General features: G+C 53.8%; 1 protein-coding gene across 1 annotated transcript; it reads left to right on the top strand.

Moving 5' to 3' along the window:
• Positions 1-226: 226 nt before the first annotated feature.
• On the top strand, positions 227-3,261 carry LOC136480811 (uncharacterized). Its single transcript, XM_066478258.1, has 5 exons — positions 227-352; positions 437-1,044; positions 1,146-1,741; positions 2,819-2,952; positions 3,046-3,261. Exons 1-5 carry the CDS (start codon positions 227-229, stop codon positions 3,259-3,261), a joined length of 1,680 nt encoding a protein of 559 aa, XP_066334355.1.
• The last annotated feature ends 17,518 nt before the right edge of the window (positions 3,262-20,779 follow it).

Raw genomic sequence — 20,779 nt, 5'->3', positions numbered from 1 at the left:
TAGGTGGATTGTGGGGAGCTGCCCAGAAAGGTGGAAGTACGGCGTCCCGAGGGAGGATCAGCCCAAGCTGAAGCCACTTCTGGAGGGGCTGGAGAGGCTAAGGAGCCGTGGCCTTACTGCGGTCGTGGTCGTGGCTGCCTTCCACCGCCGAAGGGTGCTGCCGCTGATGGCTCGGCGGCGGTGCCTGTTCGAGATGAGGCCGGGTGAGCCCAATGAGGGCATCCGGATGTCCTCCTCCGCCCTTTCCGATGAGGAAATTCTTCACTGGGTGGGGGAGATGGTGGAGGCGAAGCTGAGAGGCGACAACCTGACCCCCATCGCGATGCGCCCATCGTGGGGGTTCCTCTCGCTGGTAAGTCGCGCGCCGCTGTAGCCCTCGAGCCCTCTCTGTTTCCATTATTTCTCGCTCCCTTATGCGCGATCACCGTTCCTGCAGGGGATGAGGGATGTGCGAGCCTCTCCGGCGCCCATTCTCGAGGACGCGAGGTGGCGGGCGATCAACCAGGCGCACGCCGAGGCGCAGAAAAAGAGGAAAGATGCCAAGGCGGCGAAGCGTACGAAGCAGATTCTCACGCACGAGAAACTAGATGAGCGTCGCCGCCAGCAAAGGAAGGATGGCCTCCCGTTGGAGGAGTCCCCGTCGCCGTCGTTATCGACGAATGCCTCGGACGAGGATGACGAGGGTGAGATGGGGCGGGGTCCCCTGGACCATCTCCCTGATGTAGGGGAGACGGTGCCCGGGGTGTTGGCAAGCAGCCCGGTGCTCCTAGGAGGAGGAGGAGGAGCTGCCCCAGGGTCGGCGGTTGCCCGCCTCGGGGCCAAGGCCGACACGCCCGAGGAGAGGGCGTTGGGCAAACGTGCCATCAGCCCGGTGGGCTCGGCGGTAGTGGTGGAGCAAGTGGCGGCGGGGGCGACGCAACTACCCCCGCAGAGGACCGAGGGGGCGCCGGGGTCCATCGAGGACCAACCGGCACCGATGAACATGGAGGTCGTGCCTCTGCTGCCGCCACCGCCTGCGCAGACAAGGGTTGCAGTGGCGAAGCGGTTGTAGCCTCGCTCGGGGTAAGTGTATTTTTGGGTAGAGCTGTAGCGTTTTCCGTTCGCTCTTTGGTCTCGTGCTGACCCTGTATGTGATTTGTCCTTAGTCAGAAGCGACCTGTGGAGGTGCTTTCCTTGGCGCCCCTCAAGGTGCTCAAGGTGAGCCCTGGCTCCTCCGCCTACTGGGTGGCGGAGGCGCAGGCCGCCCTACAACGCGGCGCGGCATCGGCGAGGGTCGACCCGAAGGAGCCGGCCACCCAAGAAGAGGCTGCCGAGGCGACCCTGACACAGACAAGGGAGGGAGTGCTTCCGCCCCGCGAGGGCAAGGCTCATGAGTCGGATGGGACCGGGGTGCCCTTAGTTGCTGAGGCCACCGAGGTCGAGGTCCCTAGGGTCTCTGAGGCTGAGGCGACGGAGGCCGGGGCGCCCAAGGCCGCCGAGGCCGTAGCGGCGGGGGTCGATGTTTCCGCGACCACCGAGGCCATGATGGCGGAGGACGAAGCCCCTGAGATCACTGAGGCTGACATGACGGCGGTGAAGCCATCTGCCCAGGAGGTGGAGATGACGGCGGCGGAGGCCTTGGTGGTGCCCTTGGTTCAGGGCCCGCTGTTGTTACGAGAGAGCGCCCGGGAGGCGGAGGTCTATCCGATCTCCTCCGATGATACTTCCCGGGCGCAGGAGGTGGTCGATGCCAAGGAGACCGGTGCCATGGGACAGCCAGCTCTGACCTTGGGCAAGGGAAGCTCGGCCCTCGTGCAGGTGCGACCCGAGCCTCGCGGGTGGGATCACCCGCGTGTACTGTGGCGGAGCCGGGACGACCCTAAGGGGGAGCCTCTGTTCGCCCTCGAGGATGCAGCCGAGGGCGGGCGCTGGGACACCTTCGAGCAATACCGCCAGCTGGCGGAGCAGTCGCTACGGACGGCGCTGTCCATGGTGGCCGACGAACTACCCGGAGTCGCCCAGGTCTGCGCTTTCTTTTCTCGTGTGACGTTGTCTTTTTCTGAGTTTTGTTGCAGTGAATGACCCCTATTCTGCTTCCCCAGGAGCTCGAGACCCAGTCCCTTGGGAAGTCGGTCTTTCTCTGGCGGGAGAGGGACGTCTGGGACCAGCTCTAGCGGCAAAAGGGCCTGTTTGCGGGTGCCAACGAGCTTCTGGCGGCGCGGAGCGCGGAGGTGGAGGACCTTCGGCTTCGTTGTGCCGACGCGAAGGTCGAGGTGGTCACGGTCTAGGGGTAGGTCACCCCTTTGGCGGCGCGGGTTAAGGAGTTGGAGGAGGAGCTTACCCGCATCGCCGGTGATCAGGATGCCTTCAGGTCCCGGGCTAAAGAAGCGATGGCCTCGGGCAAGGCCCTTGTCGGGTAGCTGGGGGCGGAGCAGAGTACGCACCAGCTGACGAAAGGCGCCTTGGATGAGGCCCTTACGGTGGTTGAGGCCTCCCGGACCGAGGCTATGGTCTAGAGGGGAAAGGTCGAGGGTGAGTACTGTCCCCTTCGTTTTCTTCGTTTTTCTTGTGTTTGCCTCCTATCTCCCTGGTGTTACGCAGAGCTAGGGAGAGAGGCTTCTAGGGTTGCCGAGGCTTCTCGGGTCGAGGCCCAGCGCCTGAAGGAAAAGGCCGAGGCTTCCCTGGCTGAGGCCCAACGCTGGGGAGAGAAAGCCGAGGCCTCTTGGGTCGAGGCCCGACGATGGGAGCAGAAGGCCAGGGGTGAGTTCCACAGGCTTCCGTCCCTTTTTTGGCTCGCTTTTTCTTTGCACTCAATCTCACTCCATTTCCTTGGGCGCAGAGTTGGAGGCGGAGGTCACCCGGGCGGCCGAGGCTTCTAGCGCGGTGCAAACAGTGCTCGAGACTGAGATCGGGGAGCACGAGGCGCTGAAAAGTGCCGCCCTTTCCGCCTACGAGGCCTTGGAAGTCGAAGGGGTTTAGTCAGGCAGCTCCCTTGGGAGCCGTTTGATTGCGCTGAGCAGCCAGATGCGCGAGCGGCTCTGAGGAGTGCTGCACACGGGTGTTAAGCGTGTGTTGGCCGTCATCGCCTCTCACTACATTGGTGTCGACCTCCCGGCCATCAGTGATGGCTATGTCCTGCCTAATGATGACGAGGAGGCCGACGCGGCGGTCACGAAGTTGATGGAGGCGGCGGAAGGCCCTGACATGGCGCTGGCAACGCTGTTCGAAGAGGAGGTGGTCCCTCCCCTGCCGTCTGCCGATGCTGGAGGCCCTGAGCCTTGACCTAGGCCCAAGGGGCCATGTAAAAATAGAGTAGGAATTATCTTTGTATCGTAACGCTTGTGGCCGTCAAGGCCTTTCTTTTTTGAAGTATTCGTGTTTCTTAGTTGTTTTTCTCGTGTTTCCGAGCCTCTGCCCTCTGTTGCTTCTGATTAGATTTCTTTTGCAAAAGACCTCCTTGGAACTTAAGCCGTCCCTTGGGCGAGAGGTGGTGAGGGAGTGCCATAGCCCGGAGGCGTAGGCCATCTCGCGACTCTACCGGCCTCTTGCTTAGGAAACAGACTTTGGTCCGTGAGCTTTTTACAACCGATTCGTCAGAGCGTGCTAGAGACTTGGCGTAGGAATTTTTTCGAAAAATGACTGAGGAACGGTGCTTGAAAAATGGTGCGTGGGACTCAGGGGGAGTCCCCCATCTAGCCCCCGAGGGAGGCTTGGTTCTACAGAGGCAGAGCCGAGTCTGCCTTACAGTGTTATCGTATTGCCGAGACTCGTGATGGGCTCAGGGGGGTTTCTCGAAAAATTAGAACAACTAAGGAACGCTTCTTAATTGTATTCCGAGAAACAACATATACAATGCTTGGAATTTTAAGGGTAAAAGCGACGTAGCTGTTCTATGTTCCAAGTGTTGGTGAAGATTTCGCCCTTCTCGTTGGCTAGCTTGTAGGTCCTAGGCTTCAGTACTTGGGCGACAATGTATGGCCCTTCCCATGGTGGGGTCAGCTTGTGGCGGCCCTTGTTGCTCTGTGTTAGCCTCAACACCAGGTCGCCTACCTTCAAGTCTCTGCTTCGAATGCGCCGAGCCTGATAGCGCCGTAGGGCTTGCTGATACTTGGCCGAATGTAGCAGCGCAATGTCTCAGGCTTCTTCCAGTTGGTCGAGGGCGTCTTCGCAGGCGGTGCGGTTGCTTTGCTCGTTGTAGGCCTATAGCCTCGGGGAACCATATTCCAAATCAGTGGGGAGGATGGCCTCGGCACCATAGACCAGGAAGAAAGGTGTGAACCCCGTGGCTCGGCTTGGAGTGTTCCTCAGGCTCCAGGTGACCGATGGGAGTTCGGCGAGCCATTTCTTGCCAAACTTCTTCAACCGGTTGTAAATTCTTGGCTTGAGGCCTTGTAGGATCATGCCGTTGGCACGTTCTACTTGGCCATTTGTCCTTGGGTGTCCTACGACCGACCAGGCCACACGGATGTGGTGGTCGTCGCAGAACGCCAAGAATTTTTTGCCGGTGAACTGTGTCCCGTTGTCGGTGATGATGGTGTTTGGGACCCCAAACCTGTGGATAATGTCGGTGAAGAATAGCACCGCTTGCTCGGATTTGATTTGATTGATCGGACGAGCCTCGATCCACTTGGAAAATTTATCGATTGCTACCAAGAGATGGGTGTAGCCCCCAGGCGCCTTCTGCAGAGGCCTGACCATGTCGAGCCCCCATATGGCAAATGGCCAAGTGATGGGGATGGTTTGGAGGGCTTGGGCCGGGAGGTGCGTCTGCCGTGCATAGTACTGGCATCCTTCGCAGGAGCGTACTAACTTGGTGGTGTCGGCAACCGCCGTCAGCCAGTAGAACCCTTGGCGGAAGGCGTTTCCGACGAGCGTCCGAGGCGCCGCGTGGTGCCCGTAGGCCCCTACGTGCAAGTCCCAAAGTAGGGTTTGGCCTGCCTCGGTGGCGATGCATCGTTGGAGGACGCTAGAGGGACTTTGTCTGTACAATTCATGATTGCAGAGGACATAAGTCTTGGCTTGTCGCGCAAGCCGTCGGGCTTTGGTCCTATCGCTAGGAAGTTCTCCCTGAGCGAGCCAATCAAGGAACGGGACTCGCCAGTCCATGTTCTGGTTAGTCTGGGGAGGCCCCGTGTCCACTTCCATGACCTCGGGCTCGGCCGAAGGAGTCTTGGCAACCGAGGAGGCGTCGACCCCCGTGGTGGGTTCGGCCGGTGGTCCCTCTTCTGCTGCCGAGGCATAGTCAACGGAACGCTTGTGGAGGTCCCTGGTAAAGACGTTCGGGGGGACCGGAGCCCGTGTTGAGGCCATCTTTGCCAGTTCATCTGTGGCCTCGTTGCATTTGCGGGCGATGTGATTGAGTTCGAGACCGTCGAACTTGTCTTCTAGGCGACGTACCACCTTGCAGTACGCCTCCATTTTGGGGTCGAGGCAGTTTGACTCCTTCATGACTTGATCAATGACGAGTTACGAGTCGCCCCGGATGTCGAGGCGCCGTACTCCAAGCTCGATGGCGATCTGCAAGCCGTTGACGAGGGCTTCATACTCGGCTACATTGTTGGAGGTGATGAAGTGGAGCCGAACCATGTAGCGCATATGTACTCCGAGGGGCGAGATGAAGAGCAGACCAGCGCCTGCCTCGGTCTTCATCAGGGACCCGTCGAAGTACATGGTCCAACACTTCGTCTGAATTTGAGCATGTGGCAGTTGGGTGTCGGTCCACTCGGCCACAAAATCGGCCAGGACCTGAGACTTGATTGCTTTCCGAGGCGCAAAGGTCAAGGCTTCCCCCATGAGTTCGACGGCCCATTTGGCTATCCTACCCGAGGCCTCCCGGTTATGGATTATCTCTCCCAGGGGGAAAGACGATATTACCGTTACCGGGTGGGACTCGAAGTAGTGGCGCAGCTTGCGTCGAGCCAAGATTACGGCGTAGATAAGCTTTTGGATGTGGGGGTAGCATGCTTTGGTCTCGGAGAGCACTTCGCTGATGAAATAGACAGGTCGTTGGATGGGTAGAGCATGCCCCTCTTTGTGCCTCTCTACTACCACGGCCGCGCTGACCACTTGGGTTGTTGCGGCGACGTATAGTAAGAGGGCCTCGTCCCTGGCTGGCGGTACTAGGACGGGAGGATTGGTGAGTAGCGCTTTAAGCTTGGCGAGGGCTTCTTCGGCCTTGGGGGTCCAAGAGAAGCGTTCGGATTTCCTCAAGAGGCGGTACAGAGGCAAGCCTTTTTCGCCAAGGCGCGAGATGAAGCGGCTCAGGGCCGCAAGGCATCCCATGACCCTCTGTACTCCCTTGAGGTCTCTGATTGGTCCCATGCTGGTTACGGCCAAGACCTTCTCCGGGTTGGCTTCGATGCCGCGTTCTGAGACTATGAATCCCAAGAGCATGCCTCGGGGAACCCCGAACACACACTTCTCGGGATTGAGCTTGATGCCCTTCTCTCTAAGGCATTTGAAGGCTACCTTCAAGTCGTCGACAAGATCCTCGGCCTTTCTGGATTTGACCACGATGTCGTCCACATAGGCCTCGATGGTTCGCCCGATGTGGTCACCAAAGACCTGGGTCATGCACCGCTGGTAAGTGGCCCCTGCATTTCTGAGGCCGAAAGGCATAGTCACGTAGCAGTACATGCCGAATGGGGTGATGAAAGAAGTCGTGAGCTGGTCAGACTCTTTCATCTTGATCTGATGGTAACCAGAATATGCATCAAGGAAAGACAAAGTCTCGCACCCCGTAGTGGAGTCAATGATTTGGTCGATTTGGGGTAATGGGAAGGGGACTTTTGGACAGGCTTTGTTCAAACTAGTGTAGTCTACACACATCCTCCATTTCCCACTTTTCTTTCTGACCAACACAGGGTTAGCTAACCACTCTGGATGGGATACTTCCCAGATGAACCCGGTCGCCAAAAGTTTCTACACCTCCTCGCCGACAGTCCTACGCTTTTCCTCGTCGAATCGGCGTAGGCGCTGCTTCACCGGTCTGGAGCTGGCCTGGATGTCTAAGGCGTGCTCGGCGACTTCCCTTGGTATGCCCGGCATATCCGAGGGACTCCACGCGAACATGTCGGCGTTTGCGCGGAGAAAGTCGATGAGCACGGCCTCCTATTTGATGTCGAGGGTGGCACTTATCTTCAGGGCCTGGTCGTCGGGGCAGGCGGGGTCGACTGGGACGAGCTTGATGGGCTCCGCGGGCTCGAATGTCCCGACTCGACGCTTGGGCTCGGGCAGCTGGCTGCTGAGCCGGTCGAGGTCGATGATGAGGGTCTCGGCTTCCACGAGAGCCTCGGCGTATTCGATGCACTCGACGTCGCAGTCGTATGCATGCTCGTATGTGGACTCGATCGTGATGACATTGTTGGGACCCGGCATCTTGAGCTTGAGGTAGGTGTAGTTGGGGACCGCCATGAACTTGGCGTAGCACGGCCGCCCCAGGATGGCGTGGTAGGTTCCCCTGTATCCGACCACCTCGAAGGTCAGTACCTCCTTGCGGTAGTTGGACGGGGTGCTGAAGCAGACGGGAAGGTCGATGCGCCCGAGGGGTCACATGTGTTTCCCCGGCACGATGCCATGGAAGGGCGCGGCATCGCCTCGGAGCCGCGAACGGTCGATCTCTAGGAGCTCCAAGGTGCTGGCGTAGAGGATGTTGAGGCCGCTGCCTCCGTCCATCAATACCTTGGTGAGCCGGGTGTTGCCGACGATTGGGTCGACAACAAGCGGGTACTGCCCAGGATTCGGGACATGGTCGGGGTGGTCATCTCGATCAAAGGTGATCGCTTCCCGAGACCAGTCGAGGTATCGGGGAGTGGCCACCTTGACTGAGAAGACCTCTCGGCGCTCCCTCTTTCGCTAGCGCGCCGTGAGGCACGCCGAGGGTCCGCCAAAGATCATGAAGGCGTTGTGAACCTCGGGGAACCCATCGTCCTTATCATCATCCCGGTCGCTGGCCCCTTTTGGCTTGGTGTCGTCATCGGGGGGCCCAAGCTTGGCGTAGTAACGCCGGAGCATGGAGCAATCCTTGAGGGCGTGCTTTACCGGGCCCTGATGGTATGGGCAAGGTTTCCTAAGCATGTCGTCGAAGGGCCTAGGTCCCTTGAGGCCTCGGGGATTCTTGCGTTCTGCGGCCGCGACCAGATCGGCCTCTAGGACCTCCTACTTCCCCAGGCGGCCCTTTTTCTTTCTTTTGGGGAGGTGGGAGGCTGAGGCCTCGGGGGCCTCGTCTCTCCGCTTCCCCTTGGCGTCGCTATCGGGGAAGATGGCTCCAACAGCTTCTTCGCCCGAGGCGAAGTTGGTGGCGATGTCGAGGAGCGCGGCAGCTGAGCATGGCACATTCCGACCTAACTCTCGGACCAAGTCTCGGCAGGTGGTGCCGGAGAGGAAAGCCTGGACGATCTCCGAGTCACCGACGCTGGGCAACTCGGTGCACTGTTTGGAGAAGCGCCGGATGAAGTCTCAGAGAGACTCGTCCGGTTTCTGGCGACAGCTCTTAAGATCCCAGGAGTTCCCAGGGCGCACATATGTGCCCTGGAAGTTCCCGATGAAGATCCTAACCAAGTCGCGCCAGTCGTGGATTTGTGAGGGAGGAAGGTGCTCGAGTCAGGCTCGTGCCGAGTCTGACAAGAGCAAGGGGAGGTTGCGGATGATGAGCATGTCATCGTCCACGCCACCTAGCTGGCAGGCCAGGCGGTAATCGGCAAGCCAGAGTTTGGGGTTGGTCTCGCCGCTATACTTCGCGAGATTGGCTGGTTGCCGAAACTGGGCTGGGAAATGAGCAGCGCGGATGGCTCTGTTGAAGACCCGAGGGCCTGGCGGTTCAGGAGAAGGACTGTGGTCCTCCTTGCAATCATAACGGTCACCTCGGTGTGGGTGGTAGCCCCGGGCGGGCCCCTTGTTGTCATGGCCTCGTCGCCTGCTGACTACCTCATGGTCTCCCTGCGCCTCACGTCGATTGCCGAGGCGGTCAAGCAGCAAGGGGACCCTGTGGGCTATCGGTGCTCGAGCAGGCTCGGGGCGAACCGAGGCTTCCCTATCCTGCCGAGGCGGTGCCGCGGGTAGGTTCGAGACGCCCCCGTGCCATCGGGAGGCAGAACTCTCGGCCTGTTGCACCGCGGTGGTCTCTAGGAGATCTCGGAGCTCACCGCGGACCCGCTGCCCCTCCATGGTAGAAGGCTCGGGCATCACACGGACCAGCATTGTCGCAGCCGCGACGTTCTGGCTAGCGCGATTGAAGACTGGGGGTTGCTCGCTCCCTTCGTCGTCGTGGATGCGGTGATGCACATCGCGGGCCCTCCGTCGGGCTCCTCCACCGTCGCCACGACCTCGCTGCTCCTGTTCGAGAGAGTCTCGAAGCTGTTGTAGAAGGAGTCGGTCTTGTTCGACCTTGGCCTGGAGCTCACGGAGCTGTTCTAGGTCCAGGCGTTGAGGTCGCGCAAGGGCGAGGTTCTCATTCCGTGCTGCCAGTAGGACAGCGCGCGGAGTTGTGGCGGCGCCTGTACCAGGGCGAGGTGGGGAACGGCTACCCGCCCCCTCGTCCTCCTCGTCCGCCCTCAGCATCCCAAGCCCGACGTGGAAACACTCGCGAGTGGGGTCGTAGGTGCCCTCGTCGTCGGAGTCGAAGTAGTCGAAGCAGTAGTCGCTTGCGGCCAAGAAGCGGCGCATGGCTTCAGGGTCGTGGAGTCCGGAGAAATCCACTCCAGGCCATGCCTCGTCCTCCTCCGAGGAGTCAGCGTGGGTGTCTAAGTCGAGAGCGAAGGGCTGGCGGCGTCCTAAGGGATCCTCGTGAGCGGCAGTGTAAGCGTAAGCATAAGAGGCGGCGGCATTTCTTAACCCAAAGGGGTATGGGGATGGTACCGTCGCCGGGCTCTGCTCCGCCGGAGTTGGCTCCTCATGCTGTGGTGGAGCGGAGCTTGATGACTGGGCGTAGCCGTGTGCCACCGGCGTTTTTCCCTTGTCCAAGCTCAGGCTAGACAGGTCCCCAACCAGAGACCTTGCGCCAATAGCTGGTCGTAGGATATCGGCGGGGAGCCGCGTGTCGCCCTGGATTCGCGTAGCGTCAGGGTGATCCTGCTCGCGTCATGCCTGGCGAGCGCGGCGAGAGCGGCCGCCCGAGCGCCGCCTGCGCCTGGGCTACCGGTGCGTGACTTTGTCGTCGGTTGGTGGGGCTCAGGGCGTGAGGAGTACCATGTCGTACTCATGCCCTAGAGACATGAACTCTAGGTTCCCAAACCAAACCACCGTGCCGAGACACAACGGTCGTACGGGGTCTGCCATCCGGAACTTGTTGGGATGACGAAACTGACACACAGAGGCCCCTACCTGGCGCGCCAACTGTCGGTGTTTCGGACCAAGGGGTCCTCAACCAACTAGTAAATTTGTACTGCGTGTTCCCAATCCCGGATGGTGATGCAAAGAGACACAAGGCTTATACTGGTTCAGGCGATCGGTGCCCTACATCCAGTCTGAGAGATTGATCTTGTATTCCTTACACCGAGGTGCTTGTAGTAGGGGGTTACAAGCTGGGTGAGAGAGGGAGCTAATCCTAGGTCTCGGCACAGAGTGGTGGGGGCTGCTTGAGACGTTGCTCTCAGACAACGGGTGAGTATGCGTGTTACAGGGTGTTGTTCTTGTGTGTGCCTGTGTTCCTCTCTTAGAAACAGCCCAAATCCTCTCCTTTTATAGTTCAAGGAAGGACCAGGGTAGTACATGTGCTAACTATACGGCGTCGTGCGAACGGAGGCGGCATGTCCGAGCCCTGTAGCCTATTCCTGTGGCGGTGTAGTCGTCGGAGTGGTCCGTCCTTGAAGCGCTGGGGCGACATGCTGGTCACATCCGATCCTGTGCGTCATGGGAGCTCCAGGGCTACCTCGAAGCAGGCGCGGCGGCCATCGTGCGGGTCGCTGTAGGTTGATTGTGCGTGAGGCCAAGGCGCAGTCGGTGCCGAGGCCGAACCATGGTGGGGGTCTCGGCAAACGCGAATCTCGAGATGGCCGAGGCTCAGAGGGAGCGGACGGTCTGGTACGCTGGTTTGGAGGTGATGATGACCCGGGCCAGACCTCCCATGCCGCGTTGTCTTCGGGGCGGGTGTTACGGGGCACAGCGTAGCGCCGGCGCTGATCGTGGGCACAGTGCCGGAACACAGTGGCTGGTAATCCCCGCCGTGCCTTATCTTAGCCGGTATGGTGTTGATGCGACTCCTTGTCCCGTCGGCCACTCCGTGGTGTCGAGCCATCGTCCGGCTGAGATTGCGGGAGTGGTTGACGCATTAATAGGACGTGACATGATGTCGGGAAGACTGGTCGAGGCGGGAGAGTCGGGTAATTGCCAAGCCAGCCTCGGGCGATACGGAGAATAGCTGTCTCATCCGAGGCTGTACGCATGGGGCCTCGGGCGAGACGGAAATTGGGCTCCTTGCCGAGGCCTCTCGTGGGAGGCCTCGGGTGAGGCGGAGATTTCGTCAGGGTGTCGAGACCTCCCGTGCGAGGCCTCGGGCGAGGCGGAGAGCCGGTGGGCTCGATCGAGGCTGGTGGTGGACCCACGACTTACCTTCTGGCTTCGTTTGTTGATGAGATTTAAGTGACTCTTTTGGTGTACGCTCGGGGTATCCCGATTTATGGTACCCGACACATTCCTTTTGTATTCACCAGGCTATATTTGAAATGAATATTTGGGGCACTAAAGAAATTTAAATAAATAAAGGTTTCATATGGAAAGTTGTAGATATCATCAAGTACTACAGCTTTGTTTGGTCATTTCTCTATCCAAGGCCATTTAAAAATTTTGAATTTCAAAATGTGAGAAATTCAATACAATTTTCCTTGGATAAATGATTTTAAATGAAAACGTTGTCTACTACAAGCTGCATAGATCTTTGAGATCTACAACTTTGGGTTTTGTTGTTTCTGCGTCCGAGGTTGTAAGAAAAATTTGAATTTCAAAATGTAAGAACTTCAAACAAAACTTGTAGGATTTAAATGATTTCATATTAAAAAGTTGTCATCTATAAAGTTGTATATCTCGATATAAAACTTTTATATAAATTGTTTCTTCATTCGATTTCATTTGAAAAAGTTATGAAGTTTACTATATTGCCCCTATTTTTAGAGACGCCTCTAGATCTAGCTGCCTCTAACGATAGGGGCATTTTTAGTAGATCTAGCTGCCTCTAACGATATGAACATTTCTAGAGGCGGATGAAAATATCAACTGCCTTAAAAAATGGTGATTAGGACATGACACCTACAGATACGTTCATACCCATGAAAGTTAACAGTAAGTTGAGTGTGTTCCTATGTTTGCATGACGATATTAATAAGAATTTGTTGCTACCTAATGTCGATACCTTCAATGTGTTCAGGAATGAAGTTCGTGATGATGTAAACATGGATAAGACACTTTCAATGGCCTCTGCAATTGATGGAGCATGGATACACTATGCACAAGACCAATCTGGAAATGTAAGCTCATCGAAGATCAGCATTCGATCGTCGGCAACCAAATAGTACTTCATTGGGATGGCCATAACTCCTCCATCTGGAGTGAGATTAAGGTCCATGAGCATTTGAGTAAAAAACTTGTTTGATAAGCTTTCAAATAGATCTGATCTCACCTCAATATCATGTCAGAAAGGCCTTCAAATCATCAAGACATGCTGCTGCTATTTCTACCAAGAAATACGATACTGTCTTGGTTTTGACATTCACCCTTCGGACCCTAGCCCAAGTTGGAGCATGCCCCAACCATGTTGTGGAGAAGACCTCCAAGATTCCCAAGGACATTATCCTCTTTGGCCACCACCTTAGAAGGTCAACATGGGCGTCCAAGCCAAGTTGGAGGCCCAATACATATCAAGTTCGAGTCCATCTCGGACTCTATGAGCATCCCGCACTAAAACGGATGCCCAGCTCACACATATATGGACTCCGTTTTCGATGATCTACATATGGATAGAAGATAATTTGATAAGCTAACCAACGGAACTGGCCCCACATCTAAATTACTTCAGAATAAATGGGAATTATCGAAACACGTGGACGTCCATAATATGTCGAAGTGTTGTATCACCGTCTTTTTTGGCCGTTGGGCCTTGTAACGTGTTGTGACTTCTTAGGGACTCGAATCGGGGTCATTCTCTGCCCCTTAGACTATATATTCAGTAGTTGTCGCCCAAGTTAGGGTTTGAGTTTCTTAGATTAATCTGTTATATCAAACAGTTTCGACGTTTATCCGTTTGTGAGACCCCAGCTTCAAGTGATTATTAACCAAACATCCGCAATTGTCATTTTACTTGAGTTATGTTTTATCTTGTTGTTTCTTATGTTCTTTGATGCGGAGTAGGGATGAGCCTTCTTGCTAAGGTCAACCGGACTGTGATATAGTTGATACCCAGAGAAGACATGGTGCTAAGGTTGTAGGGTTAGGTCTTTTGATCTAAAGCCGGATCGGTGTGTCGCTCTCCAATCAGATCGATAGTAATCTCCACCTGACGGAAAATCGAGAATCCCGTCCCATCAAATGGATTTTTAGAGATGGGTCATCTCAAAAACTATTTTTAGAGACGGTTTTAGTCTTTTAAATAGATGTGCCTCTACTAAAAATAGAGTTTCTAAAATTCAAATATGTAGGTGGTGCTAGATGCCACCATCGTACAAGTTTAGGTACTGGACCTAATATGTCAGATCCACGTTAGCATTGATTCAGTATGCCACGTTGGTGTATGGATATCGAGTCAAAATCCGTTCGGAGTAATACTGAAGTTCAAGATAAATTTAGGGAGATCTAGAAATCAAATTATTGAAATATAGTATATATAGATGGCACCGTCTTCCAAATTTGGAGACCCGTTACTGTATTTTACTCTTTGTTTTCCTCGTAGAGATTCGATCGCATTCCTTGGTTCACTGCTCACTAGTACTGTAGAGACAGAGTGTAGTGCATAATATATAGACCTGCTAATGCTATTCCCAAATCCCAATGACTAGGCGCCCTGCTTTAGTTTCGTTTTATTAATATTTGCACCTAATTAGGAGCTATTTCCCCAATGACTGAGATTGTATTGTTGCACCACCGTACTATTATATTTATCTTTTTATGCATGCTCAGTGATCCGGAGAGTCTGCACTGCCAACGTACTAGTGTCACTGCAGCGCACTGATGGAGCTCCCATGCAACCATGATCAGTGCAGGCGTACGTGTGACGGCAGTTGTGACATGCATCTGAGCTAGTAGCATGGTAGTACTCGCACCAGAATGATGATGATGTTGATGCTCAACAGCAGTAAGGTCTGGGTCGACAGCAACATTACACGTTGGGTATATTGCTGGGCTAAACCCTACGCTATATGCTAGTACTAGTCAAATAAAGCAAGCATGCCTGCCTGTCTCTGCCTTGCTTGGAATAATAATTATCATCTTCGTTCATGATGTATCCTGTTCTTGGGAGTATTATCATCACCATCATTATCTAGCATGCATGCATGGTTGGCTTGGCCACCCCTTGCTAGCCACCGGCCGCCGGGTCCATCCGGCCAGCTATTGCTGCTTGTTGCCATGCCTGCGCCTAGGGATGAAAACGGATCGGATACGGACGAATATTACCGATATTACATTTGTTTTCATATTTCTGTCTAGATTCGGATTCGAATACGGATAGTGTCAACTATGTCGGATAGGATACGATTGGATATCGACATCATAAATATGCGATTTGAGTATTCGGATACGGATACGGTATCGGATGTTGGATATTCGGACTCGGATACGGACAGATCTCAACCCCTCTAAATGGATTCGGTTTCGAATACGGTCGGAAAATATCCATACCGTTTTCATCCCTACCTGCGCCTGTGCCTGCCTCTGCCTCATCGCTGATCGACATACATGCATGCATCGTCACAATCAGCTCAATATATGTTTTTGGCCCAAGTTGAATGACCAAATTCGTTGAGAGGCACCCAAAAAAAAATCGTTCCAAGCAAGAGATATATGTTAGAGTACGTATATATTTTAGACCCAACAGTCGCTACAACGTCATTTATAAGATTATCTCTAAATGCATTGTGAACCGTTTGAGACCGTTTTTGCAGGAGATCATATCTCGCCTGGTCTAAGTGCTTTCATTCTAGGTAGAATGATAACCGATAATGCCTTGATAGCCTTTGAACGCTTACATCCCATTAGTACTAACTCTGATAATCGAGGAAATTTCTGTGCATATAAATTGGATTTATCGAAAGCTTATGATCGTGTTGACTGGGGCTTCCTAAAACAGATCCTTTCGAAACTGGGCTTACAAAGTGAGTGGATTCACTGAATCATGGTCTGCGTGACATCGGTGCGCTACACAATTCGCTTCAATGGGGCGGTGTCGACGCCCTTCTCCCCGTCATGCGGTCTACACCAAAGTTATCCTTTGTCGTCATATCTCTTCCTTTTTTGTTGCTGATGGCCTGTCTCAATTAATTAACAGTGGGCCGATGGTACGGGTGGTGCTGGAGTCGATGACGTTGTGCATGGTGCCAGTGTCGATGAGGATCCAAATGCCCTGGCCAGTGATGGCTCCCACCAAGAGCATGGTGCGTCCTCCTCGCACCCCTGAGTTCAGGGCACCTGTGAGCATCAGCAAACGAGGCTCGATGTTGGTGCAATCGTTGTCGTCATTGTCGATGATGATCTACGATGCGAACCATGGAGCTGTAGTAGAGGTGTGTCGATGGTGCTCCTCGGTGGATCCTCGGATGGGGTAGCTGTGGTGAACAACTTGCTTGCCATGGTGTGCAACCAGATCAGGCGACGTGATGGTGGTGGGTGCCTCTTGCTTCCTCTTGAGGAAGGCACCACCAGCGTCCTCCATGACGCACTTGGTCTCCTTCTCAAGCTCCTCAGTTGTGGCCTCACAAAGCTCGAGGCAGCGTTGGCATTCGATGTGGGCGAGGTGGAGGTCAAACTTGGTGAGCTTCGTTCTAAGCTCGTCGAAGGGGTTGCCCATGTTGACGGAGAAGATGCTTAGCTTCCTCTTCATCTCAGCGATCACGATGGCGGTGGTGGAGGGCATAGGATCAATCTGGTCTCCGAATACCAGGCATGATGATTCTTTCTCGGGGGTTGGTTGGGCGGTGGTTAGTGCGGCATGTGGTGGTGCCGGTGGCGGTGGCATGCGGCGTGCGGGCGTGGGAGAGGAGCGGCGGCGCTTGGAGCAAGAGAGAGAGAGAGAGAGAGAGAGAGAGAGAGAGAGAGAGAGAGAGAGAGAGAGAGAGAGAGAGTGAGAAAGAGAGAGAGAGAGGAGATTTGTTTAAAGAGCAAGACTCTATTTCCTTCTTGAGATGGAATAGTTACAATTATAGTCCCTAGCAGACTTGCACACCAAGCAACCTAGCAAGGAATCCTTATAGGTTTGGATTCTCCTTTCCTAAAACAAACTCTTTCTTTTCCTAACAAATTCCGACTCTCCTTTTTCTAACCAATTATCTATCTACTTTTTCTTAAATATCTATATTTTCCTAAATTGCCTAAAACTCGGGATAATGTGGTGGAGATGGGGGTGCCGCCCCCTAGCCACGCCCTCTGCCGGTGCGCTGGGGCGCCCTCGACCGGGGTCGCCACCCCTTCGTGTGCCCTGGTCGACCCACCCGGCCCGCTAAGGAGGGCCCTTTTTGGGACCATGACAATTGTTCTCATTTGCCACTTTCAACAGGTTCTTGATATGAAATGACTCTTTTGCCATCCTCCATCTTTTTAGTCCTCTGGTTCCCTCCTTTCTTTGTTTGCTTTGGTTATGGACTAGGTTGGGACAAAATTAGGAAGATGAGGAGGAGAACAGGGGAAAGAGAAAAGGAGATCAACCACTCTTCCTGTTATGTGGCTGCTAGGACTGAGAGGAAGAGGCGGCGACGGAGCTACAGTACCTGCGGGGTACTGTTCACGCGAGGGAACAGCAGGAGAGAGGGTAGGAACGGTTGGCTCCTAGGGGAAGCCAGCAACTTAATTGTTGCTTCTTGCTTGATTATAACTGATACAGAGTTCTCTTTTTATAGAGATGACTGACTTAACCCCTAAGGAGATATCATAACCGAATCAATCTAACATATCTATTTCCTAACAAACCAAACCAATCTAATCTAATCTGGCCACACGCTACAGTACCGCGTGGGCCCTGGGCCGGCTCCACTTGCCATAACACTACTCCGCCCCTCGAAGACAGCTCGTCCTCGAGCTGTGGCGATTGCTGGAGCGGAAGACCTTGCGGTCTTGAATCCGCCCGGGTCGAATCCATGGAGTGCCTGCACGTGGAGTCGATGGTGCCCTCCACGAGGCAGCAACAAAGGCACCATGTCCGCCAATGTCGGTGCATGGATGATCGCCTGCATTGGTGACACTAGTGCCGGCGGGGTTTTTGGCGAAGCTGGTGATGAGACTGCCGGAGTTGTGGCAACCGGAGTCTTCATTGGTGATGTGACCATGGCGGGGGAATAGGAGCTCAACGACGTAGCTGACACCGTCGTTGTTGGTGATGGCACCGATGCAGCAAGTGGCGTAGCAGTGTGGAACTGCACCGGCACAACTACGGCTGCCGATGGTGCTGCTGGCGACGTCGTTAAGGACGGCGGTGCAGCAACCACATCGGAATCGATCCGATCCGATTCGGTGAAGTGGACGGCCGCTGGAGCCTCGTCGAAACCACGCAGCTGTGTGGGCAGCGGCGGCGTGATGGTTAGCTGTCCCTGGAGGAGCGCCCGCAGTGTTTCCTGGACCTCCCGCATGCAGTGGCTGAGGTTCACGATTGCTGTCGTCGTCTGCTCCGGGCTGAGGACGAGGGCGGACGGCGCCGAGGCAGAGGGCGCAATCGCCCCTGAGGACGCCAGCGCGCCCAATGCCGGCGCGGCTGCTGTGTGGGGCAGCAGCGCCGACAAAGACGCTGGTGGCGGCGGGTGGGTGTGCGGCGGCGGTGGGTGGGAAGAACTCGGTAGAGGGCTGAACATGATCGAACCAGAGATCTCTGATACCAGATTGTTATGTGGCTGCTAGGATTGAGAGGGAGAGGCGGCGATGGAGCTACAGTACCCGTGGGTACTGTTCACGTGAGGGAACAGCAGGAGAGAGGGCAGGAACGGCTGGCTCCCAGGGGAAGCCAGCAACTTAATTGTTGCTTCTTGCTTGATTATAACTGATACATGGTTCTCTTTTTATAGAGATGACTGACTTGACCCCTAACGAGATATCATAACCGAATCAATCTAACATATCTCTTTCCTAACAAACCAAACCAATCTAATCTAATCTACCCACGCGCTACAGTACCTCGTGCTACAGTACGGGTGGGCCCTGGGCCGGCTCCACTTGCCATAACACTTCCACTGTGGGTTGTCACCTTGGCCATGGCCTTTGTAGGACAACTCTCCCCACTCTTCCTCTCTGATCTTTCCTCTCCCCTTAACAAGATTCGCCACTAAGTTCTAGTGCTCCAAATATGGATTGTTTGGTAGTTGGGAGGGGGGTCAGGCTAGGCAACATAGGGTGGAGGGGACAAATTGCAACTTACAAATGAAGAAGCACAAGTCACCCATTGTAGCCATTTCGATATGACCACTAGCATCGAAGAAGAATCACTGGGACTTTGGGGGAAGACTGGGCTACTCCAAGCTCGTCTTTGCAACAGGTGGAATTTAGAGACTACCTACCATTTGCTTTCATGTTTGTTCAGCCGGTGGTCATTGGTGGCCATGGTTTAGGGATGACAACGGGTCAGGTTTGGTGCAGGTGGAGTAAAAACCCGCCATTAACGACGTCCGCCCTCAATGAGACCCAAGGGTGCAATGTCGCACCCGTACTTGCACACACACCCAACCCAATTAGAGAAGAAAAATAGAAAAACATACATTTTGGTCCCCATGGATGAAATATGACACCCGCAACCAACCCGACACCATCGTGGACCCTGACCCCAAGACATCCGCGGGTCTAATGTTGCCCCGCACCTGGGGTGTGATTGTCATCCCTACTTGTAGCTCCATGTACACTGCACCATCATGAAGAAATGAGGAAGGAAAACTCATTGGAGTGGATGACGTTTTAGAGTGTGTCGTTCGCTAAGGTGGTAAAATGTTGAATTTTGTGCATTTACCATATGTGTTGTGTGACTAGTATGTGTGCATACATGGCCTTTGCCTTGAAAACCAACTAGTCATCATAATTCCACCCCATGTTGCGCGGATACTTCTAGAGGTGCAGTATCCATATCAGATACGTATCGGATACCGATACTCCTTGGATACACGTCGGATACTTCTCAAAGATTAGGCGTCCAAATAACTTCTTTTATGCAAGTATTCTTGGATTTTCATTTTTTTACTTTCTGAATCAAGTAATGTGTTATATAAATTGCTTGAAACTGGTAAGTTTTAAGTTAAAACTTGCTAGATAATTACTTTTAGCTTGTAATTCATATATAATAACTATTATACTAAAATATATTAGACGTATCCCCATGTCAGTGTTTTTTTTATAAGTCCGTGTCAGTGTTTTTGAGGAATGACGTATCCATGTGTCCGATACGTATCGTATTCGATACTCAGTATCTGTATCTAGGCAACATAGATTCCACCTATGTATGGCCCTGTTCGCTGAAAAGACAAGCTGAAAAGTACTGTTCGTCGATTTGTTGTGAGAGAAAAACACTATTCCTTCAATGAAAAAGAGCCCATATGGCCGTGGCAATAGGAATTAAAGTAAGTCTGTGTTTGTGGTGTGTGGGGGTGGACAATAACTATATACTGCACATGACCATTGTTATATTATGATGGGTGGTAAGTTGATTTTGCATTGATTAAATTGCATTTCATTAGTAGAAGTAGACAAGGAAGAAGAAATAAAGGGGAAGGTGTATTGGAGTTAAAGCCGGCGCAATTGAGAGAGGACTCTACTACATATATTTCAGATCAAAAGGAGTACACTTGAAGGAGATATTCCAAATATAGAGAGATATTAGATATAGATATATAAAGAATCTAGGGAAAGGAAAAAGGGGGGAGAGAGGACAAGATCAGAAGCAACGGAAACCGGCCGTGTAGACAAGACAAATGTTGTTAGCTAGCTAGCATATATACTCCTATATACTGTATATATGTAGTAGGGTAGGGATGCTATGATAGTATTATTGTATTGTGAATCTGAATGAATGAAGATGGAGATGGAGACGAAGGATGGATCGTCGGGAGTAGCAGTAAAGCAAAAGAGAAAGCGTAAAGAAGGAAGCAGGCACTAGGCAGGGGAAAAAGGAAAAGGGGACAGCGGCAGGAGGAGGAGCAGCAGCTGAGCGAGCCGGCCTGCCTGTACGTGTCTCTCTCTAGCAGCTAGGAGTGCGTGTGCGCGCGTGTGTGTCCGGCTCAGCTGCCTGTCTGTCTATAGCATCCATCGATCCTAGCAGCTCTGCTCTCAGTCATCTGTCAGGCAGTGTCTCTCTCACTCTCTCCTCTTTTGCCTGCTCTGCTGTCCAGTGCTCACTCGTACGTCGTAGGCTCGTAGTCGTAGCACAGCACAGTTCTTGTGCTTCTTCAGCCTGTTCGCTTGATGCACTCACAGTAAAATAATATTGGTCGACTTATAAGTCACAGAAACGAAAAGGGAACAGGGTGAAGAAGCACAAGCAAACTGTGCTGCCTGCTTCTGCCAGTGGCTTCCTTCATCAGGATTCAGGATTCATTCTATTCTATCTATTCTTCATCAGGGCCATCTTCTTCCTTAGCAGCTTGTTCCTTCCCTCCATTCCATTTCCATTTCCTCTATTCTCTTCCTCGTACTAGCT

Source organism: Miscanthus floridulus, chromosome 9 (assembly GCF_019320115.1).
Source record: "Miscanthus floridulus cultivar M001 chromosome 9, ASM1932011v1, whole genome shotgun sequence".
In the NCBI taxonomy this organism is placed as follows: Eukaryota; Viridiplantae; Streptophyta; class Magnoliopsida; order Poales; family Poaceae; genus Miscanthus; species Miscanthus floridulus.
The sequence above is the reverse complement of the archived record's forward strand: the minus strand, read 5'-3'. Positions and strand labels throughout refer to the sequence as shown.